The 25,458-nt window shown below is 36.5% G+C and overlaps 2 protein-coding genes across 4 annotated transcripts; both read right to left on the bottom strand.

The window, feature by feature from the left end:
- Positions 1–125: 125 nt before the first annotated feature.
- LOC144521210 (proteasomal ubiquitin receptor ADRM1-B-like) lies at positions 126–16,273 on the bottom strand. 2 transcript variants are annotated; one of them, XM_078255626.1, is made up of 10 exons: positions 16,202–16,273; positions 14,640–14,867; positions 14,440–14,556; positions 13,206–13,329; positions 13,014–13,100; positions 12,826–12,922; positions 9,649–9,890; positions 7,182–7,339; positions 6,540–6,642; positions 126–1,198 (listed from the first exon to the last, which is right to left on the bottom strand). In XM_078255626.1, the coding sequence occupies exons 2-10, from the start codon at positions 14,847–14,849 to the stop codon at positions 1,095–1,097; spliced, it is 1,242 nt and encodes a 413-aa protein (XP_078111752.1). In that variant the 5' UTR covers positions 14,850–14,867; positions 16,202–16,273; the 3' UTR covers positions 126–1,094. The 2 variants fall into 2 exon arrangements, with proteins under 2 accessions (XP_078111752.1, XP_078111753.1); XM_078255627.1 differs by lacking the exon at positions 126–1,198 and having other exon boundaries at positions 6,552–6,642; positions 7,108–7,339.
- A 568-nt stretch (positions 16,274–16,841) lies between these two features.
- LOC144521209 (oxysterol-binding protein-related protein 2-like) lies at positions 16,842–25,313 on the bottom strand. Of its 2 annotated transcripts, none has more exons than XM_078255625.1 (14): positions 25,244–25,313; positions 24,791–24,936; positions 24,580–24,691; positions 24,200–24,275; positions 23,593–23,727; positions 23,091–23,188; positions 22,802–22,984; positions 22,612–22,719; positions 22,434–22,523; positions 22,212–22,338; positions 21,590–21,709; positions 20,837–20,960; positions 20,621–20,711; positions 16,842–19,069 (listed from the first exon to the last, which is right to left on the bottom strand). In XM_078255625.1, exons 2-14 carry the CDS (start codon positions 24,825–24,827, stop codon positions 18,967–18,969), a joined length of 1,404 nt encoding a protein of 467 aa, XP_078111751.1. In that variant the 5' UTR covers positions 24,828–24,936; positions 25,244–25,313; the 3' UTR covers positions 16,842–18,966. The 2 variants fall into 2 exon arrangements, with proteins under 2 accessions (XP_078111751.1, XP_078111750.1); XM_078255624.1 differs by having other exon boundaries at positions 25,210–25,302.
- Positions 25,314–25,458: the final 145 nt, after the last annotated feature.

Raw genomic sequence — 25,458 nt, 5'->3', positions numbered from 1 at the left:
TTGGCTCAGACTCTTGTGGCAGCTGTGTGTCCAGACAGAAACAGGATTGTGATGGCATATTATTTATAATAAATGTGTTTTTTCTTTTTTTTTATCTTTCACATCGTTAACCAGGGATATGTATTTTTTTTTTTAAAAACACTGCACTGGAATTTATTCCTAGTCAGGCTAGTTGTTGTATTTTTCAGTTCTCAGGAATTTTTCTTTCTCATCTTTGAATGGCTTATAAAACCTAACCCAAAGAGATGTTTAAAAGTTGTTACTGTAGCTATCCTCACTGGAATCACCTGTAGTCCCATTGTAAGTCAATGGAAGGTAACTGATTGTGCTTTCACAGATAACAAGTACCAGACAGTATTAACCTGACTGTAGTACTTGTTGTATAGTAACTCTTCTGATTTAGGTGTACAAATATGGAGAAAAAAGTGCCTGAAACTACAGTGGCAGAGAAATGGTTAACCATCTTATCATAAGTGATATTTAATGTTGACTTTTCTGAGTCTTGCTGCTGTAGAGATTTTTTAAATGTCGACGTTCTTGTCTGGGAAACATAATCAAACTGTTTATTGTCTGCAGTTGTGAAAAATGTATTATGATAAAAATCCAAATAGATCTTGTATTGTTGGTGTCAAATAAATATTCAGTTTTTTTTTTTTTCATACTGTAAAATTGTTTTTCAGATATATATTCAGAAACTGAAAAGTCATCAGTTTTGTTTTTTTGAGTCAACAATAATTTATATGACGCCGTTTCATCTCCTCAAAGCAGTATCAGTAAGTGAAGTGAAGCAAGTGAAGTAATCGGTCACAAAACTGGAGAATAAACATGACAGTCAAGCGTGTTTCTCATCATTTTACTGTTCCCTTGTGTTAGGACAGCTCAGACTAGCTCTCATGCAGGTAAAATACATGTTCAATCAGTTTGTTTTAATTCAACACACTGTTGGAGGATGAACATGGCACAATCAGCGAGGGAGAGGAGTCTTAGTGACAGTTTCTACTATATTAACCATAATCTTTAACCTTAATGTTTAATAGTTACAAAACAGCTGAAGCAGCTAAATAAATAACTTAAATAATAAACTTTAACAGTTCTTAGTCCAGACTCATGTCTTCATCATCGTCTTTCTTGTCTTTGGAGTCTCCATCCTGGTCCGACTTTGTCTCTGTCTCCATGGCTTTGGCAAAAGCCTCGACATCTGCAGTGATAGAAATGTTAAGAAATTGGTGCTGCAAAAAAGAACTGTTTTCATTATCTTTTGTACATATAGTATGTCATAAAAATATAAAAAGAAAGTCATAGTATGTCATAAAATGTCAAAATCATAGTATAGTATGTCATACAAATATAAAAAGTCATAGTATGGTATGTCATCAAAAAAGTCATAGTATAGTATGTAATAAAAACAAAAAAGTCATTAGTAAGTCATGAAAACTCATAGTATGGGCACCTAGATAGCTCACCTAGCAGAGCATGTGCCAATATGTAGAGGTTTACTCCTCAAAGCAGGTTCTACTCGGCCCTGCGGTCCTTTGCTGCATGTCATTCCCCCTCTCTGTCCTCAGCTGTCCTATATAAATAAAGGCTTAAAAAACAATGCCCCAAAAAATCATAGTATGGTGTCATAAAAATATAAAAAATGCATAGTATAGTATGTCATAAAAATATAAAAAGGTCATAGTATAGTGTGTCATAAAAATATTAAAAAAGTCATAGTATAGTATGTCAAAAAAAAGTGATTAAAAAAGTCATTGTATATAAAAAAAAGTTATAGTATAGTATGTCGAAAAATGTGATAAAAAGTGATAAAAGTCCTAGTATAGTATGTAGAAAAAAAGTGATAAAAAGTCATAGTATAGTATGTCGAAAAAAGTGATAAAAAGGTCATAATATATATAGTATGTTGAAAAAAAGTGATAATAAAGTCATAATGTGTCGAAAAAGTGATAAAAAGTCATAGTATAGTATGTCGAAAAAAGTGATAAAAAAGTCATAGTATAGTATGTCATAAAAACTAAAAAGTTATTAGTAAGTCATGAAAACTCATAGTATGGGCACCTAGATAGCTCACCTAGCAGAGCATGTGCCAATATGTAGAGGTTTACTCCTCAAAGCAGGTTCTACTCGGCCCTGCGGTCCTTTGCTGCATGTCATTCCCCCTCTCTGTCCTCAGCTGTCGTATATAACTAAAGGCCTAAAAAACAATGCCCCAAAAAAATCATAGTATGGTGTCATAAAAATATAAAAAATGCATAGTATAGTATGTCATGAAAATATAAAAAGTCATAGTATTGTATGTCATAAAATATAAAAAGTTATAGTATGTAATAAAACATTAAAAAAGGTCATAGTATAGTGTGTCATAAAAATATTAAAAAAGTCATAGTATAGTATGTCAAAAATATAAAAGGTCCTAGAAATATAAAAATGTGATAAAAAGTCATAGTATAGTATGTCATAAAAACTAAAAAGTTATTAGTAAGTCATGAAAACTCATAGTATGGGCACCTAGATAGCTCACCTAGCAGAGCATGTGCCAATATATAGAGGTTTACTCCTCAAAGCAGGTTCTACTCGGCCCTGCGGTCCTTTGCTGCATGTCATTCCCCCTCTCTGTCCTCAGCTGTCCTATATAAATAAAGGCCTAAAAAACAATGCCCCAAAAATCATAGTATGGTGTCATAAAAATATAAAAAATGCATAGTATAGTATGTCATAAAAATATAAAAAGTCATAGTATTGTATGTCATAAAAAAGTAATAATATAGTATGTCATAAAATATAAAAAGTTACAGTATAGTATGTAATAAAATATTTAAAAAGGTCATAGTATAGTGTGTCATAAAAATATTAAAAAAGTCATAGTATAGTATGTCATAAAAATAAAAAAGGTCCTAGAAATATAAAAATGTGATAAAAAAAGTCCTAGTATAGTTTGTAGAAAAAAAGTCCTAGTATAGTATGTCGAAAAAAATAATAAAAAGGTCATAGCATAGTATGTCGAAAAAAGTGATAAAAAGTCCTAGTAGTTTGTAGAAAAAAAGTCATAGTATAGTATGTCGAAAAAGTGATAAAAAGGTCATAGTATATTATGTCGCAAAAAGTGATAAAAAGTCATAGTATAGTGTGTCGAAAAAAAAGTCATAGTATAGTATGTCGAAAAAAGTGATAAAAAGGTCATAGTATAGTATGTCGAAAAAAGTGATAAAAGTCATAGTATAGTGTGTCCAAAAAAAGTGATAAAAAAGTCATAGTGTAGTATGTCGAAAAAAGTGATAAAAAAGTAATATTATAGTATGTCGAAAAAAGTGATAAAAAAGTAATATTATAGTATGTCGAAAAAAAAGTCATAGTATAGTATGTCGAAAAAAGTGATAAAAAGGTCATAGTATAGTATGTCATAAAAACAAAAAAGTCATTAGTAAGTCATGAAAACTCATAGTATGGGCACCTAGATAGCTCACCTAGCAGAGCATGTGCCAATATATAGAGGTTTACTCCTCAAAGCAGGTTCTACTCGGCCCTGCGGTCCTTTGCTGCATGTCATTCCCCCTCTCTGTCCTCAGCTGTCCTATATAAATAAATATGATAATAAAGTCATAATGTGTCGAAAAAGTGATAAAAAGTCATAGTATAGTATGTCGAAAAAAGTGATAAAAAAGTGATAAAAAAGTCATAGTATAGTATGTCATAAAAACTAAAAAGTTATTAGTAAGTCATGAAAACTCATAGTATGGGCGTACGTAATAAAGGCCTAAAAAACAATGCCCCAAAAAATCATAGTATGGTGTCATAAAAATATAAAAAATGCATAGTATAGTATGTCATAAAAATATAAAAAGGTCATAGTATGTCATAAAAAAGTAATAGTATAGTATGTAATAAAATATTAAAAAAGGTCATAGTATAGTGAGTCATAAAAAATATTAAAAACGTCATAGTATAGTATGTCGAAAAAGTGATAAAAAAGTCATGTGTCAAAAACAGTGATAAAAAAGTAATGTTAAAGTATGTTGAAAAAAGTGATAAAAAGGTCATAGTATAGTATGTCGAAAAAAGTGATAAAAGTCATAGTATAGTATGTCGAAAAAGTGATAAAAGGTCATAGTATAGTATGTAGAAAAAAAGTGATAAAAAGTGATAGTATAGTGTCGAAAAAAAGTGATAAAAAGTCATAGTATAGTGTGTCGAAAAAAAGTGATAAAAAGGTCATAGTATAGTATGTCGAAAAAAGTGATAAAAGTCATAGTATAGTATGTCGAAAAAGTGATAAAAGGTCATAGTATAGTATGTAGAAAAAAAGTGATAAAAAGTGATAGTATAGTGTCGAAAAAAAGTGATAAAAAAAGCAATAGCATAGTATGTCGAAAAATGTGATAAAAAAGTTCTAGTATAGTGTGTAGAAAAAAAGTCCTAGTATAGTGTGTCGAAAAAAGTGACAAAAAAAGCAATAGCATAGTATGTCGAAAAATGTGATAAAAAAGTTCTAGTATAGTGTGTAGAAAAAAAGTCCTAGTATAGTATGTCGAAAAAAGTGATTAAAAAGGTCATAGGTATGGTATGTATGGTATAAACAGTAATAGTATAGTATGTTGAAAAAAAGTCATAGTATAGTAAGTCGAAAAAAGTGATAAAAAAAGCAATAGCATAGTATGTCGAAAAATGTGATAAAAAAGTTCTAGTATAGTGTGTAGAAAAAAAGTCCTAGTATAGTGTGTCGAAAAAAGTGACAAAAAAAGCAATAGCATAGTATGTCGAAAAATGTGATAAAAAAGTTCTAGTATAGTGTGTAGAAAAAAAGTCCTAGTATAGTATGTCGAAAAAAGTGATTAAAAAGGTCATAGGTATGGTATGTATGGTATAAACAGTAATAGTATAGTATGTTGAAAAAAAGTCATAGTATAGTAAGTCGAAAAAAGTGATAAAAAAGTCCTAATATAGTATGTCGAAAAATGTGAAAAAAAAGTCCTAGTATAGTATGTCGAAAAAGTGATAAAAGGTCATAGTATAGTGTGTAGAAAAAAAGTGATAGTATAGTGTCGAAAAAAAGTGATAAAAAGGTCATAGGTATGGTATGTAAGAAAAAGTCATAGTATAGTAGGTTGAAAAAAGTGATAAAAAAGTAATGTTAAAGTAAGTCGAGAAAGCGAAAATAAGTCATAGTATAGTATGTCGAAAAAAAGTCTTAGTATAGTAAATAAAGGCCTAAAAAACAATGCCACAAAAAAATCATAGTATGGTGTCATAAAAATATAAAAAACGCATAAAAAAGTGATAAAAAAGTCATAGTTTAGTATGTTGAAGAAGAGTCATAGTATAGTATGTCGAAAAAAGTGATAAAAAGTCATAGTATAGTGTGTCGAAAAAAAGTCATAGTATAGTATGTCGAAAAAAAATCATAGTATCGAAAAAAAGTGATAAAAAAGTCATAGTATAGTATGTTGAAAAAGAGTCATAGTATGTCAAAAAATGTGATAAAAACATCCTAGTATAGTATGTTGGAAAAAAGTGATAAAAGGTCATAGTATAGTATGTCGAAAAAAGTGATAAAAAGTAATATTATAGTGTGTCGAAAAAAAGTCATAGTATAGTATGTCGAAAAATGTGATAAAAAAAGTCATAGTATGTCGAAAAATGTGATAAAAAAAGTCATAGTATAGTATTTCGAAAAAAAGTCTTAGTATAGTAAAGGCCTAAAAAACAATGCCCCAAAAAAATCATAGTATGGTGTCATAAAAATATAAAAAACACATAGTATAGTATGTCATAAAAATATAAAAAGTCATAGTATTGTATGTCATAAAAAAGTCATAGTATAGTATGTAATACAATATTAAAAAATGTCATAGTATAGTATGTCATAAAATATAAAAGTCATAGTATAGTATGTCATGAAAATATAAAAAGTCATAGTATTGTATGTCATAAAAAAGTAATAGTATATTATGTCATGAAAATATTAAAAAAGTCATAGTATAGTATGTCGAAAAAAGTGATAAAAAAAGTCAAACTATACGTATGTCGAAAACAAGTCATAGTATAGTATGTCATAAAAGTCATAAAAACTCATAGTATAGTATGTCATAAACAAGTCATAGTATAGTATGTTATAAAAGTCATAGTATAGTATGTCATAAAAGTCATAAAAACTCATAGTATAGTATGTCATAAACAAGTCATAGTATAGTATGTTATAAAAAGTCATAGTATAGTATGTCATAAAAAAGTCATAAAAAGTAATAGTATAGTATGTCCTGAAAAAAATCATAGTATAGTATGTTATAAAAGTCATAGTATAGTATGTCATAAAAAAGTCATAGAATAGTATGTCATAAAAATGTTAAAACGTCATAGTACAGTATGTCATAAAAAGTCATAAAAATATATAAAGTCATAGTATAGTATGTTATAAAAAATATTTAAAAAAGTCATAGTATAGTATGTCATAAAAATATTTAAAAAAGTCATAGTATAGTATGTCATAAAGAAAAAAACATTTTCAGTTAGTTACAGTTTTCTCTGCTTGATGTGACACTGACCTCCTTTGTTAGCTGCATCCACAGCTTCTGCAGGCAAACCAAATTGGTTCATCAGAGGCCCTAACTGCCCGGACGCCAGGGCGCTGCTGAACATGCTCATTGCCTGAGGAGAGACAATAAACACCAAGAATAAGGACAAATACAGTACAACAAGATGCTAAATACCAACAAGAGACACAGACAGAGAGAGAGAGAGAGAGAGAGAGAGAGAGAGAGAGAGAGAGAGAGAGAGAGAGACTCATAGTGACCAGAATCCTTTTTTTTGGGGGAGCATTTTTAGGCCTTTATTGACAGAACAGTTGAAGAAATGAAAAGGGAGAGAGAGGGGGAATGACACGCAGCAAAGGGCCACAGGTCGGAGCCGAACCCGGGCCCGCTGCACCGAGGAGCAAACCCCTACATATGGGCTCCCGATCTACCAACTGAGCACATTAGAGGGAATATGTTAAATTATCTCAAAAACAGTCTATATACATCCATATCTCTTAAAATACAAGGCTTGTGTTCAATGGTAAAATGAGGAAACAGAAAAACAACATTTTCATACTGAATTTAAATATAAACTTACTCAGAATTAAGGAAGATTGTATTGAGTTACAATCTGATTGTAAACCACAGAGGGCGTTCAGCGGCACACTTCACCTGTTGGAACTGAGGCGAGCTGAGCGTGTTGTTGAGCTCCTCTGTGCTCTGAGGCAGGGACTCTCCAGATGGCAGGTAAGGCATCAACCTCTGCTGCACCTCAGGGTTGACAAGGATGGGAGCCATGATCTCAGGTGTCAGGACGCTGGCGAGGTCCACTGCAGGTAACAAACACCACAACTGACTTGTTAGTCGAAAAACATCCACATTTTCCTACAGTTGTAAAATCTATCCGATGGGGTTTATGCCCTTTAGACGATGAGCAGGAATTTGAATGTTTGACTGTCTTTAACTAAAGTACTAGCCACTGATGCATTTAACTGCAGTAGGAAAATCACAGCTCCCAAGTCATGGAACTTTAATAAATTAACTTGTTTTAGGAATTCACAAACATATACAGTAGTGGAAGAAGTACTCAGATCTTTTACTTAAGTAAAAGTACTAATACAACACTGTGAAAATACTCCAATAAAAGTCCTGTATTCAAAACCTTACTTGAGTGAAAGTATGTAAGTATTATTAGCAAAATGTACTTTCAAAAAGTAACAAAAGTAAAAGTACTCATTGTGTAGTAAAATGTTCCCTGTCAGTATTTTATGATTCTGGATGGCTATTATTGCTGCATGTGTATGTTGTATTTGACGGCTGAAGATGTTTAAACCTACATTGTGTACTTTTTTGAGTTAATTCTTAGCCTTTGTTCTTTCACAAATATGTGCTCATTCATGTGTAATTACTTCCACCAACTAATCAAAGTATTCTCGTACGCGTAGAATCTGCCATTCAGAATCATTCAGAATACATAGGAGCGAGTCGCTTGAATGACGGGCACCATGTTGTGCCTCCATCATTAGCCAAAGAGGGACATACCTCCGCCTTTCGCCCCTCTTACACTCAGTGGCACCGTGACGAATGCCAGGGGGAGATTACTCGCGACTGCCGGCAGATTTGAAAGCCTGTTGAAGATGGAGGATCACACCTATTCTCTAGGACATGTAACGGAGTCGCCAAGGAAGTTAAAAAGAGAATTAAAACGACAACGCGACAGGAAAAGCAACAAGACCAAAGTTAATATTGGAGTGGCTTTTCCAAGATGGAAAGAGCTCATAAAGGAGCAAGGATTTTAAAAGGGATGCCGAAGTTGCCTGCTTTCTTCTTGACAGGTAATTCTGCCTATTTGTGTAAATTTGAAGTTTCATAGTTGCTTGGCTAACTATAGCATGGTTGTGCATGACGTCGTGATTTCCCTGGCAGACAACTCACGTCATGCAGTTGTAACACAGACAGCTAGAACAGAAGCGTGTAAACGATGGAGATACTAGCTAATTAGTAATTAATAAGAGCTAATTTCGGGTTCGGCCACCGCAGGAGTTAGAACGCGCTCGGAATGGTGGGGGCTAGAAAGTAATATTCAGTTGGTTGTCATATACAATTTCACCGCTAGATGGGAGAAATTCTTACACAATGTAGCTTTAAGGTTGAGCTAATTTTAACTTGTTAATATACTGTTGGGTAGTTTAATCTACAGCATATGTTTGTCCTGTGAGAACATATAAGTATATATATATATATAAGTACATATAAGTGTGAGAAAATAGTGACAAATGTAATTTATTCAATTCAATTCTATTTTATTTATAGTATCAAATCATAACAAGAGTTATCTCAAGACACTTTCCAGATAGAGTAGGTCTAGACCACACTCTATAATATACAAAGACTCAACAATTACAGTAATTCCCACAAGAGCAAGCACTTAGTGCGACAGTGGTGAGTAAAACTTCCTTTTAGGGAGAAACCTTGGACAGACCCAGGCTCTTGGTGGGTGGTTGTCTGCCTGTGCCAGTTGGGGGTATGATGAACAATGGCAATTACAGCCACAGTAAAGATAATGGAACTATGACTAGAAATAATAGTTGTTGTAGTAGTTCATTTAGAACTCCCAAATCCCAAGAAGGTGAATATAGGATAAATGAAACTCCAATAATCAATCTGTTTTAGCTCTGTTTTTGGTCTCCACCAACTCCTGAGGGAAATACATCTGGCTCTTTAGCTGCTAAATGCTGCACTATGTTGACCGGCTGGTCTCTAACTGTGTCTGTCTACTGTGTACAGTAGGGTTTGTCCTTTTCTACTCCTTCAGTATTCTCTAGTTTTAAATGTGAATCTCTGGGCAAGGTGAGGGTGATAAATAGTATCCATGAAGCAGGATGTGTAGTACAGTTAAATAAAATTTAAAACAGAGACAGATTGCAGTATTTGCAGGGGGTTCCTGCTTCTGCAACACATTTAATTTATCATGTTCAAATGACACACTATTACAGAGACTGCTGCCTTCACAATGGTAATTATTTGCTGCATAGTTACTTGTGGAATTACACTAATTAGGCCTAATTATATATTTTCCCTCTGGTGGTTAATTCAAATTTTTGTCGAGTCTCAGTTGTGAGGAGCGTCTGTTGCTCACCTCCCTGTCCGCTGGCGGGCACATTCATGGTGGCCAGGATGCTCTGCAGGTCTCTCAGCTGGATTGGCTGTGTGGGGTTGGCTGCCCCCGCTGCCACAGAGGACACGGCAGGGGTGGAGGGGGTGGTGGCTGTCGGCGAGGCCACTGTGGTGGCGGAGGGAGTGATGGGGGTGGTGGGCACCTGGGTGGAGCCGAGCCGACTGGCAGCAGAGGTGGAGGTGGGGGTGACAGCTGTGGACGGACTGAGAGGAAAGAGCAAAAGATCACTGGACAATTATTAAAACTTTTAACATGAGACACATACACATCAACCTGTGATATTTTATGTTATTATGTAAAGTTTTCCTGTTGTTGTACCCATTTTCCTTAGACCTACATTATCTACCTCTGCTTCAGTTACTTCTATCTTTTGGAGGAATGCATTTCGACAACCTCAAAGAATTCAGAGTGAACTTGACGTGTTTAGTACATGAAGGTGTGGAGAACAACAGTGAGCATGACAGAAATAACAACCAAGGGAACAAGTTATTCCATTCACTGATGTGTATTCTGATTTATTAATCTAACTAGAGTTGTGACATAAGCCAATCGATAGTTTAGATGATCAACAGAAAGTTAATCAGCAGCTATTTTTACAATCATTTAAGTCCTTTTTTAGGCAAAAATGCTGAACATACTCTGGTTTTAGTCCCTCAACTAGTATCAGAGTAGGGCTGCAACAAATAATTGGTTCATTGATTTACAGAAACTTAACCGTTTAAGTCATTTTTTAAAGCAAAAACACCAAACATTCCTTGGTTATAGCTTCTTAAATGTGATGATTTGCAGATTTCTTTTGTCTTATACGAGAGTAAACTGAATATCTTTGAATTTTGGACTGTTGGTCGGACAGAACAAGCAATCCAAAGATGTCACCTTAGGCTTTAACATATTGAGAAATAATCAGCAGATTAATCGATAATGGAAAAAATTGTGCGTGAAGGAACTGGAATTTGCTGTTTCACCATAGACCAAAAAAATTATACTTACTGGAAGTCTTCTGGAGTTTTCAGCTGAAAGCTTTCTCCATTAGCTTAAAGCTCAAAAAAATATATACTATAAGTGGACCTTTTGCTAATATTTGTTTTTAAGCTATTTCCAAAGTCAATAATCAACCTTCAAGCTCAAGATTTTTCCCAATGTAGCTGTTAAAGACTGGTTTAAAACTAGAGATGTTCCGATACCGATACCAGTATCGGTATCTGCTCCGATACTGTCTAAAACACTGGTATCGGTAAGTACTGGAGTTAAAGCACCGATCCGATACCACGTAATAAAGCCCTAAAGAAAATCTACGTTAAAGTAGTTCTTTTATGTTCTTTTTCCGTTATAACTGACTGTCAAACTGGATAATAAAAGAAAGTTCCGGGGCGTTCATGTTTGTGTTTGTTCATGTTTCACAAAGAGTTTAACCTGAGCCAGACCGACAACAAAGATATAAATCACATCACATCTATACAGGGATAGTAGTATACAGCTGTTATACATCATATCATCTATACAGCTGTTATACATCATATCATCCATACAGGGATAGTAGTATACAGCTGTTATACATCATATCATCCATACAGGGATAGTAGTATACAGCTGTTATACATCATATCATCCATACAGGGATAGTAGTATACAGCTGTTAAACATCATATCATCCATACAGAGATAGTAGTATACAGCTGTTATACATCATATCATATATACAGGGATAGTAGTATACAGCTGTTAAACATCATATCATCCATACAGGGATAGTAGTATACAGCTGTTTAACATCATATCATCTATACAGGGATAGTAGTATACAGCTGTTATACATCATATCATATATACAGGGATAGTAGTATACAGCTGTTATACATCATATCATCTATACAGGGATAGTAGTATACAGCTGTTATACATCATATCATCCATACAGGGATAGTAGTATACAGCTGTTATACATCATATCATCCATACAGGGATAGTAGTATACAGCTGTTATACATCATATCATCCATACAGGGATAGTAGTATACAGCTGTTATACATCATATCATCCATACAAGGATAGTAGTATACAGCTGTTATACATCATATCATCCATACAGGGATAGTAGTATACAGCTGTTAAACATCATATCATCCATACAGAGATAGTACTATACAGCTGTTATACATCATATCATCCATACAGGGATTGTAGTATACAGCTGTTATACATCATATCATCCATACAGGGATAGTAGTATACAGCTGTTAAACATCATATCATCCATACAGGGATAGTAGTATACAGCTGTTAAACATCATATCATCCATACAGAGATAGTAGTATACAGCTGTTATACATCATATCATCCATACAGAGATAGTAGTATACAGCTGTTACATCATATCATCCATACAGGGATAGTAGTATACAGCTGTTATACATCATATCATCCATACAGGGATAGTAGTATACAGCTGTTATACATCATATCATCTATACAGGGATAGTAGTATACAGTTGTTAAAACATAATAAAATATATGACACACTGGTATCGGATTGGTACTCGGTATCGGCCTATACGCAAGTTCAGGGTATCAGAATCGGTATCGGGAAGCAAAAAATGGTATCGGACCATCTCTATTTAAAATGGTAAGTCTATAAAGATGCGTTAAATCTTTAATTAGCATGTACTGACACTAAAACCTGATTTACTGTTCATGTTTCCGACAGTTTATTTATTTATTTTTGATTATTTTTTGGGCATTTTTAGGCCTTTATGGACAGGGCAGCTGAAGAAAGGGGAGAGAAAGGGGGAAATGACATGCAGCAAAGGGCAGCAGGTCGTAGTCGAACCCGGGCCCGCTGCATCGAGGAGTAAACCTCTATATATGGGCGCCCGCTCTACCAACTGAGCTATCCGGGAGACCTCCGACAGTTGATTTTGTTATGCTCTTCATCCTCCTGTCTGTCACAGCTGCCCCTCATATTTCTTCGCAAAATCACATCTCCTTTGTTTGTTTATCAGCAGTAATAAAAATATGATGCCACCAAACAACCAAGTAGGCCCAAAAATACAAGGTACAGAGCCAGAAGCTGTTTTAGACAACATAAACTGTCAAAAAACAGTATATCTTTCTTGGATGTTAAACAGGAATAAGATACCTTGTGGAGGAGTTACTGGCTGCAGGAACACTGCTGCTGCTGCTGCTGCTGCCCAGGAGGTTGGCCAATCCTGGGCCAGCAAGTGCCCCGAGACCACCTGTTATTCACAAAGAAAAAGCCCCGTTATTCTCCTCCTGAGAGCATCAAACTGCATTTACCAAGATATTATCCTCTTTATAGGTACATACCGATCCCCCCCAGTCCAGTTGGTCCAATGAGCTGCATGAGCTGGTTGTGGCTCATGTTACCCAGAAGGCTCTGCAGACCGCCCTCCCCTTTACATAAGAAAAATAACAGGTGACATCCAGCATCAGGATTATGATAGCAATATTTCAGGTTCTTGCACATTACAGGAAAACAGATATGTGAGCATCTGTTACCCCCCAGAGCAGACAGGTCGTGCCCGCCGCTGCCGCCACTACCCAGAGCGCCGGGCATGGGAGGGTTGTTGAGATACTCGTTCACTTTACGGCAGTGCTCCTCATCCTTGTCACTCTTTGGCTCCTGAGATCAGATAAACAATACTCAGACTGATGTTCACTGATGTTTACACTATGTTTATTCAGTAGTTTTTCTACATTAGGCATTGATATAATTGTGTGTTAATATAATAATAATAATAATCTTGTCTCTGTTGATTTGAATTGAAAATAAATTGGAAAGATACAAGAGTTGGTTAGACTTTCAAGTGTTTAAAGGATAGGGCTGGCATTGTTCTATATTTAACAACCCTAAACGCTCCTTTTAAAAATGTAAATTTCATTAAGTTAGCAAAAGCTATACAAACAGGAGTAAGTTGCGCATTTGCTGGGGACTATTTTCAGCTGTGGATTAAAACACATTTGGTGCTTAGTGAATATTTACAGCAGCAGGAGCGTGTACGTGGGATTGACTCAAAATAAACTACAATGCCCTCGTTGTGATGAAGGCACATGTCACTCAGTGCAACAGTGTGGCTCATTGATGTGTTTTTAATAGTTTTTGGACAACAATGGAGCTCTGTCGCACAGAGGAATAAACCACATGAGGCTTTGGCTACATAGGCAATACTTGTAAGTAGGATAAATTCATTGTTTTTGGTCTTTTCGTAGATTTGTTAACAATAAAACAAATGTCAAATTATGACCAGCCTAATCTATTCCATAATTTCTGAAAAAAAGCCTGCCACAATACAACTTGTTATATGCTTTTTTTTCTTGTGTGAATGTATGAAATGGCAGTTGTTAGAAACATTATGCTTATAACGGGTTTTGCTTCAGTTTCTTTGTTAAACCATTTGCATCCAAACTTCTGTTTTAGTATTTCTGTCTTTCATGTGTTAATCATGAAAGCTGAGTGACCTTGCCAAGAGCACAGAATGTATCCCTGAGGGAAGAACGCATAATGTGGAGGAGATGCCGGGCCTGACCAGAGATAAGAAAAAAGCTACTGATTGCATGAACCTTTTATGAACCGAATAACTAACTTGACTCCCAACTCCTTTAAAAAGACACTGTTGTGAACAATCTATCTGCAACAGTGTCATTACCTGCATAATACAGGTTTATCTCTTGTACATTTACCTTTCTCATTGTGTCTTTTTAACAAGTGAAAACCAAAGTGTGTGCTGCATACCTGCATCCAGAAGAAGAGTCTTTTGGAGCCAGCTTTGAACTTCAGCACATAGACTCGTCCGGTGGTGCACTGGTTCACCCGTTTGAACTCACAGTCATCAGGGAAGATGATCAGATCCTAAATCAGGACATGAAAAGGGGTTAATGTTAAAAAGTCAAACGCAGGCGGAGCCTGTATAACATGCAGGAAGTGTCCCCTACATCATCCACGTTCCCGGTGGTCCGATCCTTCCAGCAGAGGTGGATGAGCGAGTCGTCGGTCTGCTGTATGTAAACCTGGCCTTTGCGCTTGTCAGGGGTCACCGTGCTGCCCTTCATGGTCATCTTACCAGCCCGAAACTCCACCAGGTACTTGCTGGAGGAGCCGCGGGACCCAGACACCATGCTGGGGAACAAAGCTCCAGAAGCCATGATGAAGAGGACAGACTGCTGCAGGGGGGACAAAGAGGAGGAAAGCCTCAGACAGGCCTCACTACATAGAAACATATGGGTCATAAATAGTCATAAAGGTCATCAGAATCAGGTTTATTGCCAAGTAGGTTTTCACATACAAGGAATTGGCCTTGGTGTTTTGGTGCAAGAGAAAATAAAAAAAAAACAAGTTCTGCAAAGTCAAGTAACAAAAAAAAACTGAATACTATGAAATAAGTAATTATATATATATATATATATATACAGTAATGTGAAAAAATTAGGACACCCATGCTAAAGTTGACTAAAAAGAGGAATAAAAAAAATCATCTTTTGGAAACTGATCTTAATACCTTAATTAAAAAAATGAGGAAAAATCCTTTTAGGACACCAATTTTGTTTGTGAATGAATAATGTAAATAAATAAATGTTCTTCCTTAAAATACAGGGGGCATAAGTAAGTACACCCCTATGTTAAATTCCCATAGAGGCAGGCAGATTTTTATTTTTAAAGGCCAGTTATTTCATGGATCCAGGATAATATGCATCCTGATAAAGTTCCCTTGGCCTTTGGAATTAAAATAGCCCCACATCATCACATCCCCTTCACCATACCTAGAGATTGGCATGGGGTACTTTCCATAAAATCATCTCTCAATGCAAATCAAACCAGCTATTAGGCTAACTGAAATAAAGCCATGCCAATATATATATATATATATATATATATATATACTACTTATTTCATAGTATTTCTTTATTCTGTTTTTTTGTTACTTGACTTTTAAAAAAAGGTCTTTTTTAAAACCAAAAAGCTGTGTGGTCCCAGATTATACTGCAGGAGATATGAGGTGTTTTTTTCCTGCTGTGTCACTCCACTCATGAACTTACTAATGAACATATTATCCAGCAGTAGATTCATTCAAATATATTTAAAATGGTAGTTCTTCCTTGGACATTCATTCTGGACATGTTTCTAGCGCACTAGTCTATTTAATGTAAAGCTATTATTTTGTTATTTTCTTTCAGGGGATGGTAAGGTTCTCCTAGACTGACACGACAATCACAATTTTACCAGATGATATAATAAAGAAACAGATTTGAAACGGAACATAGGACCGGAACAAAGCTCATCCCAGTGCTCCCATAATGAACCTGCTACTGGAGCAGTAGCCACGGATGACTCTGCATCCTGCAGCCAGCTGTCTGTTTTCAGCTCGGCGTGGTCACGACTGAGCTGCAGTTTTACATTCTACACACGTGGAGTAAACACACACCTGGTTTTGTTGTATCAAATTCAATATGTATATATATATACATATATAGAAGGAAAAAAAGATGTTTGTACTTACATGTACTCACTGAAATACCGTACACACAGGCAAACACACTAAAGATGCTCGTAATTGGCTAGCTGGCGCCGGTGCTTCACTGCGATTGGTCCAACCGTGTGTCAATAATGAGGGCTTTGCACGTTCGGTAGAGATGGCACAACATTGCCAGTTTATTCTAACTAATAGCTTTATAAATTAAGTATGTAACAATGCACTCTTGAACTTTTACACATCAGATTTGACGCTGTACAAACATATCGATATGCAACTCTACCATATTTATCATCCATACTGGCAACCAGTTTTTAGCATTGTAGAAATTGTGTATATTCGGATTGCACCTTATTTGCACTTATCTTAGTCTTTTGTGTAGTGCTTGCACTCTTTGTCTCTGCCCTCTCCTAACTTAGATACTGTGGCACAGCAGTTTCTCTCGTCTTATTTTAGAGGCCTGAGAGGTTAAGGTTTTCACTTTTTTTCCCACAAGAATTCAGCAAAGATTAGAAAAAAAGTCAGAAAAAATATTAAAATGTTTATTTTATTTTCTTTCAAATCCTATAAATCATCTCTGGCCTATTATCTGAGCACCACTGGTATAAATAACACACAATGTCATAAGATGTGGTTAAAGTGATGGTTCAAACAACGACAGGGCTGGTAATTTCAATAGTGCATCATTTATTTCTCAAATATGCCATGTATGCATATGGTTGTGTATGGATAACAGTATGAGGAAAAACTAAACAAAATACAATCTAAACATTTTCAAATAAATGCTAGACGAAACAAGAGGGTAAAGAGTGTGAGAACCATCACAGCAAACCTGCACCTTTGAGTGTCTGCAGGCCTCGCAAAGTGCTTTAAATTCAGAGTAAATTCAAGAGCGGCTGGGGGAAGACATGATGTAGAATATATTTTCACTGTACAATATGTGCATTGGACTGTGAGCGTTCAAATGTGCATGTTCATGCAACGTTAGTGCTTTGAAACACAAAGGAACATACTAACATCTGTTGTATATATGTAAGTGTTCTAACCTAAGCACACAACATTCATTAATGGCTGCCTCTGTAGTGTCTGAAGCACACATTGGCTACAAGCTAGAGTGTTTTGTTTTCATTCTTTCACATTTCACGAGGGCAGACCAGATGGATCAGTTTGCATAGGTTTATGATGGCTACAGTGTTCTGTCTTTTTTGCTGCTGCTGTGTCCGAAAACCGCTTTCGTTGATGGAAAAATGTCTCTGGGCATCAAACTGGAACCTCTGGAAACAGTCAGTTACTTGTCCATGTGTGAAGACAAACGGCTATAATCAGGAGTCGGTATGTAGCAGCTCTCTCTTTAAACAAGAGGTTTTTGAACGGTGCCTCGGCAGGCGGAGGGAAAGATGTGAGCCGCAATTTGCCTCAAAATTCCTACTCCTTCCCGGAGTCATAACTCGGTCAAAAATATAGGCTATAACACAAATTTTAGATTTGGTGCGACTTGCACTTCCTGGAGATATCATTATTATCAACATCCGCTTGGAAATCATAAAAATTAAAGATGCTCCTTTTAATGCAAGAACTTTCCTGAGAATCTTTTTTTTTTTAAACTTTTCTTCAGTAACAAAGTCATCCAGTGATAGTTACATTTTATGGGTACATCGCAAACAGGAACTGCTAATGGCTAATTAGGCAATTTTTTATTTTTTTATTTTTTTTATTTTTTTAATGGTGCCAATTTGCAAAATAAACAAATGCAAGCAACAACGAAAAACACAGCTAACTAACTAACTGACTCTATGGCAACATTATATTTCCTGTTTACAGCTACTTTGTCTTAAGTAAGACAAAGAATAATAATAGGAGTTACAAAATCCATTAATATGAACTTTTCATTAATATTGTTTTGATTGTATGGCTCAGAATATCCCACCAACAGGTTTCTTATAGTGTCAGAATTTAAACTAAAACGCGCTGTATCCTTTCACTTTAACGTTTTATGTGAAGCCATTTACAGTATTATACTTAATGCTGAAAAGGTTTTTATGGCTTTAAACTTGTGTAAATCATCTTGGTGGACATGCATGCACCAATTATTATACACATTATCTATGTTACAGCGGACAACAACATATTGTACCAACAATGTGTTTACTGTGAAGGTAAACATGGTTATAAGCAGCTTTCATCTCTACTGTAAGTCTATTCACAGAAAAATGTATCACACGTGACATTTTAGGGATGTTTACAGCTAACGAAAATATACATCTAATATTCAAATAGGTTATATATAAAAAGTAGCAGATGTGTTTAAATAACCCCTGATATTTAAATGCAACTGGACAAGAAGTGTGTGGTACGTCTATAGGTAAGATTAGGGTTGGGTACCTGAACTAAAACTGAGAATAGATCCTCTAGACGTCAGAGCTTTCTGTCCTGCAGCAGCAGGATGGGCACCACACACACAGGTTTAAAAACCCTCGACAGGTGAGTAACATATATGGGGATTATTATTGTCATGATTAGGGCATATAAAGACATAAGATGTTTATGTCAACATTTTCAAATAACTCTAAAATTCTCCTTAATATCACATTTCTCCTGTGGACCAAGTGCACAGTCAGTATTAATCTGATAAACTGTTTGATAACATTCTGATATCAGCTTTTCATGGATTCAAGCAAAGACAGTACCAGTGAGCGTCTGGACGTCACAAAGACACAAAATCTTAGATGCTGAGAAATAAAGTGAATCCTATCAGAGAGGAGGAGATCTTCCATTGAGCACCTCCTCCAATGTCAATAAATGTTGGGACAGTCAGTGTAATTCCTGTCAAAGTATCCACCTGTATACAGCCAGTCCTCAGCTCCTGTGTGAGGGTTTGTTCCCAGCTGAAACCACCTGGAGAGACATAACACATGCAGGATTTATTTTTAAAGCTTTAGTGAGTAACTTTTGGATATTAATGAACGTCCGTTATAGTCAAGCCATTGCCTAATGCCTATCAGCCCCACAAAACTCTGTATTTCTCAGTATGGCTATGTTTAGAAACTAGTGTCTTACGGCAACTTTCACATGCAGAAACTCGAGTGAAGATAATTACCTCTTTTGAACAGTCCATCGTGTTTTTTTTTGAATCCTCCTTGGCTACTAGCAACTGCGTGTAGGAGGTGCGCGATCACGGAAGGCTTGTGTTATGTGGACGCGCCGACAGTTTTCTTGTCATTACTTAGAACTCCTCATGGGGGAGACAAACTACGCATTATAGCTTTAATTACACGGTTACAGGAAATATTACATAACATCAGAATCTGATTTATTGGCAAGGAAGTGGACAACGTGAGCTTTAATGATCCGTGGAGCTTTTTCTGCTCTTAGCAGGGAAACAGGCTTTGGAGCATTATGAGACAAGGCTGCTAAGTAGACTAGTTTTATTCCGGGTAAACTGATGATGTGAGAAGTGTAGTCTTTCTAATTATGTATTTAACATAGCAGAAATCCAGGAATCAGGAGACACTCATGAGTTTTCAGACATGGTGTACGTAACTTTGCTGGCTTCATCAATGTGCTAAAGGGATTTTTTTTGTCAATTCAGACAAAAGTGACTTGACAGGACATTCACAGAAGGAAAAAAACTAAAAACTTAACTTACATAAGTCGTTAATAAATGTGCTCATCTATTACTTAATTTAACGTTTTTAACACAGTGAAGTATGCCGTCGGTTTTATTATGTACAAGCTCCCCCAAGCTTGAACAACAAGCCGTTTAGCGGGCATTCAGACCGAAATCAGCTCATTGGTTTTAAAGATTTCAGTGACAAATAAATAAGATCCAGTTTGAGGAACAGATTCATGCGTACAAAGGCTTATCAGACGACAAAACACTAAACGGTTTATAATACTGATAAGACAGTTCTGGAAAGTTATCACGGCGGCAACTATTTAATCTTTTGTGACAACTACTGTGATGTAAACAATAGAAATACAGCGTTCACGACTTCACGTTACAAAGAAATCTACCAGGAATGTATGTTATATCCAGCTTTTTCTTGGCAACAACAAAGACGCAGGAATGACATACAGAAAAGACGGTGGTTGTGGATACAGGTTAACAACATATAGAATATTGAAATAGAGAGACCCGCCTCTAAAGAGTGGTATAGGTGTTTACAATAGTGTGTTGTGTGTGTATGATCCCATTTGTGTTAATGTATGAATGTAAATGTACATGAATTTTAATTGTTGTGAGCTGCAGCCTTTAAATTATGCAGAAATATTACTCGGTCCGACACATCAGGAGTGCCGTTGTGACTTTTATGTAAAAAGTGTTATTCCAACAGGAGGCCGGCATGTTAAATTGGCATCAGATTTATGTAATGATGTGCATGTCTAAGAGGGCCTTTATTTGAAAGCTCTTGGAAATACACCTCGACATTTTTAACCAACACTCACCTGGTTGACCACTCCTCCTCATCCACGGAGCGTTCCCTGCATGAGGCCCTTTGTTTCTCCTCTAACCGCTCCTTCTCTGTACTCGATAAGTCTATAAAAAACACAAAATATGAATGAAGGAGCCATTACAGAATCAGGAGGGTCCTGCTAATGCAGCCATGTGTGGAAGGAACAGTTTGGGCTTCTCTCTGCATGTTTATGTGAGGATGGTGTTACCAATGTCTCCAATCTCCATGGCTCTGATGTCGGGCCTCAGTCGGCAGTCTGTTGGTGCCAGTAGTCTCTCCATGCCAGGCTCCAGTTCGTTTAGTGTCATGGCAAAGCTGGTGAAGTTATACATCTAAACAGAAGGAAACAGAGAATAAACATATATATGTATATGTGTGTATATGCCTTCTATTAATGTATGCGACTGCAAATAAAATGAAATCAATACCCACTCTTGATTAAAGGGTTGGTTCACTCAAATTATGAGAAAACTATTTCTCATTTACCTCTAGAGGTATCAAGCCATGCAGATATTTTACATTCATTTGTCCAGGTTTGAGATATTGGTCTCTGCCTCCACCCCAACAGAATGAAGATGAATTTTGTTTGTATTGTTCACAAGATGAAAAAGATTCACATTTGTAATAAATGACGAGTCTTTCCAGAATCTGTCGTTATTATTTCCGTTATTCCACTTTGTCAGAGGAACTATTTTTTCATAAGGAAAATTCCCTTCAGAGAAAACTGTAGCCATGCATAATCAAAAGGTAGTGAAGAAGTAGACTGCAAGCTAGTAAACATGTTTGTCAGGCCTCAATGATAAATACGCGTTTTTGGGACAAACAAACAGAAACCTTGTTTACAAGAAAAGTCCACAAGACAGCTTTAACGGTTTAGCCTATTTTCTGTGCCTTGGACGCCAAATGCGGAAAGTATGTCTGAGCCTTAGTGTGTGTGTGTGTGTGAGAGAGATATATTTACCTGTGCTGAGTGGGCAGGCCGCGGCGTTATCCTCCACAGTAAGGCACTTCCTGGTATCACAGTCACAGTCTCTTGAACTTCAGGCATTTCTTCTGCATCCCCAGCTTCACAACTATATCCCTACACACACACACACACACACACACACACACACACGTACGTATCAGATGTGGACTAACGAGCTGAAGCTTACAGTACTTAACAGTTCATGTGCAAACAGGTGATTCACAGAACTACAGTTGCCACTAATTCAACACGTCTCTCAAGCAACAATGTGTGTCATTGCAAGACATCATGGATAAGTGCTGGCAATGATCTAATCATACACTACACTTTGAACATAACTCAAACTAGACAACAGCAGTAGCACACTACAGATATCAAATACACTTTTACCTTACCTTCTACTAATGCCACTGCATGTTATTGTAAAAAAAGGAAAAGATACCATTTGAGAAAAGAATTTAGAGTGATGAGTCACAGATTACATCACGTTGTAAGACTGATAAAACATGTCAAAGACAAACGTGAGAACAAACTAAGCAGCATTTCATCTCAGTGGAAGATGTCAGTCAAAGCAGAATGCAAATTAAAACCAATTGTAAATCTCGGCATCACTCACCTGTTTCAGCTTTTTTGAGTCTGCCCCCGACTTCTTTTCTGACTTCTTGTATGTTTCGTAAACCTTGGGGTCCACGCTGTACATGCACTCTGTCCACTTTCCATAGATCACTCGCCGCTTCTTCTTACTAGTATAACAGCAAAGGAAATCTAATTCAGTTCAGAGAGAATTAATCACAACCGCTGACTATTTACAGTGTTGCTGTTGTGATTGTGCTCTTACCTTTTGTCTTGAATATGACCTTCGACTTTGTGCAGCTCTTTCCCAAACATGCCACATGGTTTGAAGTTCAACACACACTTATCTCCCGTGCTGATAAATTAAAAATAAATAAATAAATAAATAAATAATCAATCATCCAACCAGTTTAAATCTTGCAGGTAAGGATTTGTCACTATACCTATGGTTGACTATCTCCACGGTTCCATATTGCTCAATCCAGAGTTTTCCCAGGATGATGTTATGCACACAACACATTGGGTTTGTCCATGTGTACGCTTCTTTATATCTATAAGAAATTCCCAGAGAAGATTGATGAGAAGACCACAACAAAACAGATCGAATAACAAATAAATGACACAAATACTCACTTCAGTAGCTCCAGCGTCATAGTGCCTTTGGGCTCGGCCTCCACACTTTTGCCCCAGAATTTGAGTTTTGGGTAAATGGAGCCGTGAAACTCAAACTCTTGTTTCAGAGACTGGGCATGGAAGGCACTGACAGGGGGGTGGTGGCTGACCTGCTCCGAGATCAATCTATATCCCTCTTCCTCTCTTTAAACCAATAGAAACCTTTTTAGTTCATGTATGTTTGGGTCATCAACGCAAAAAACTTTTCTATGCACTTAAGCTTCTATAAGTCAACGGGCTTCTCCAATACCTTATGAGTTCATATGTCTCCCCCAGTAAAGGATTAAATGGCTTTCCAGTCCTTTCCCATTGAGATGCTACAGACGAAACAGCAAACGCCGCAACAACCTGTCACAGAGACATGAAGGGACTCAGAGTAGAGCTGCAACTAATAATCGGTTGATCGACTGAAATTTAAGTTATTTTTTTAAGCTTAAACACCAAACATTTCTGATGTTTTTTCTTTCATCTTACGTGAAAGAAAAATCTAATATCTTTGGGTTTTGGACAAACAAGGTATTTGAAGAGGTGTCATTGGTTTATAGAAAACCTTATGGGTAATGTTCTGACATTTTAAGGACCAATTACTCGATAAAGAAAATGATTGTTAGCTGCAGCCTTAAATCAGACTAAGATCGATTACATCTGTAATCTGTCCAGGTGTGTTCAAACAATGCAGACAGAAGAAATGTATTTAAAAGAGAAATAAAAAATAAGCTAAAAATCTATCTAATCTTCAGAGTTATCTCTACCTGCATGCGGTCTATTGAGTCAGACAAAGTGCAGGCTTTGTGGATGAGGTGAGTGTGCTCCATATACTCCGACATTCTCTGGAGAAAGCTCAGTGGCTCGTTAAACACAACCGGCATTGCTATTTTGGACAGCTCCTGTAAAAGCACATGAAAAGACCAAATAAGTAAGTAAGTAAGTAAATAAATAAGCAGGCAAGCTTTATAGCAGATCAGATTCAAAGTGTAAAATAATAATGCAAAATATCTTACTCAAGCAACTCATGCATCATTATTTAACTTTCCGAAACAAATATGCTCTGCCTTTAAACTGTAGAACATGTGTTTTATATTCATTGTATTCTGATGTTCATTTAAGCTATTTTGGTTCCTTCAGATGGCTGCAAAACAAATGCAATTTCCAAGCCAATTATAGCCAGCTGCACAGAGAGAAGAGCAAAGAGTTCAGACATGACTAATCTAGTAGCGCAACAATGAAAGCTAAACCATGCAAGTTTTTTAATAAAAAAATAAATAAATAAACATGTCATACTAGACCCAGAATCTGACGCAACAGCTTGTTTGAAGCTAACCTGATGTTCAGATTAAATTGGAAGCAGGTAGGACTCACCATGCCGATGCATTTCTTCAATATATTCCAAACACTGTAATTGTTCCTGGAAATCATTTCAGCCGGCAGGGTTTTCCTGGTACATATTTGGACAATTATGATTAAAAAGAGGTGAAATCAGAAAATTCAAACACAGTGTTACGCATCAAAAACCTGATGTCTTTCAAGTTGAAAAGTTGACTAGCTATACCAACAGTAACTCCAAATATTCTGCAGAGGAGGTGCTCACTAGCTAACAGCATAAAAATGTGGTTAAACTGACCCTGTCCGCTTCCACATGCCTAATGAACCCCTAAAGACCCTCACCCAAGGGTAAATATGGTCGTGTGGTAACATGCATACAGACCAGAGACATACCACACTTCTGCATGATTGCTCACCTGCGCTCCCACACTCCATTCTCCTGTTTGGCGCCGCCGTCAGTCATCTGCTTACTGTCAAACACCAGGGCATCTTTAAAACTGACCTCACAGGAATCATCTGACTCCAGCCCTGATGGAGACAAGAGGGGGGTGAGGGAAGAAAGGAAAGACACGTGGCACAAGAAGCATGCCTATTTTACTATATTAGACATCTGTCAGCGTGTTTTACCTGTCTCAGCGTCGTAAAATTCTTCCTCGCTGTTCATACTGAGCAGAGAAAGTAACTGGGCGTTACTCAGAAGTCATGTTTCCACCATCGGCCTTTCCCTGCAGCCCAGCCTCGCTCCAAGCATCACAGACAGCCAAACACACTACCTGCAACAGCACGGACTCGTTACACTAAGCAGGGGCACACAAACAGTATCACGTACATGCTATGAATAAATAAAAAGCAGGTTTCTAGCTCGCTGTCAGCAGCTCTGCTCCTCAAAGAGCTTCAGATATTAGTTAGCTCTGACTAGCTAACCAGCCGTTAGCATCGCTGCTGCTAAGTAAAACCTTTAGCTAGAGGGTGGGCAGCAGAGAAAAGCTGACGTTATCAACGTAGACAATGACACGAAGATTTAAACACAATTCAATTCAATATACCTGTGAATTAAGGTCAAATGAATGCTCAACTGACATAAACAATCGAAAAGTGAGCTGCTTCTCAAGCAGGGCGGAAATGGGCGGCAAGGACATCGTGACTGACAGGTCCGGCAGCCAATCACAGCGCAGTAAGGAGAGGTCTAGAAATAGAACTCAAAGAGCGGATGTTTAGTTCAGCTGCTGTTTACAACCAATACATCCATGTTTACAACACAGATTCAATAATGTGACGTTAAACAGTCCACACGG

The sequence above is a fragment of the Sander vitreus genome, chromosome 7 (assembly GCF_031162955.1).
Source record: "Sander vitreus isolate 19-12246 chromosome 7, sanVit1, whole genome shotgun sequence".
Taxonomy (NCBI): Eukaryota; Metazoa; Chordata; class Actinopteri; order Perciformes; family Percidae; genus Sander; species Sander vitreus.
The sequence above is the reverse complement of the archived record's forward strand: the minus strand, read 5'-3'. Positions and strand labels throughout refer to the sequence as shown.

What these genes read in the sequence shown, in the direction of transcription:
- LOC144521210 (XM_078255626.1), bottom strand. Translation starts at nt 14,849, where the DNA reads ATGGCTTCTGGAGCTTTGTTCCCCAGCATGGTGTCTGGGTCCCGCGGC. An exon ending in GACTCTTCTTCTGGATGCAG is followed by an intron (nt 13,330 to 14,439) that starts GTATGCAGCACA and finishes ATCTGATCTCAG; the next exon opens with GAGCCAAAGAGTGACAAGGA. An exon ending in GGATGCAGCTAACAAAGGAG is followed by an intron (nt 1,199 to 6,539) that starts GTCAGTGTCACA and finishes CTATCACTGCAG; the next exon opens with ATGTCGAGGCTTTTGCCAAA.
- LOC144521209 (XM_078255625.1), bottom strand. Translation starts at nt 24,827, where the DNA reads ATGAACAGCGAGGAAGAATTTTACGACGCTGAGACAG. An exon ending in GGCCTGCCCACTCAGCACAG is followed by an intron (nt 20,961 to 21,589) that starts GTAAATATATCT and finishes CCTTCTGTTTAG; the next exon opens with ATGTATAACTTCACCAGCTT. An exon ending in GAGGAGGAGTGGTCAACCAG is followed by an intron (nt 19,070 to 20,620) that starts GTGAGTGTTGGT and finishes ATGTCTCTCCAG; the next exon opens with GTGGTTTCAGCTGGGAACAA.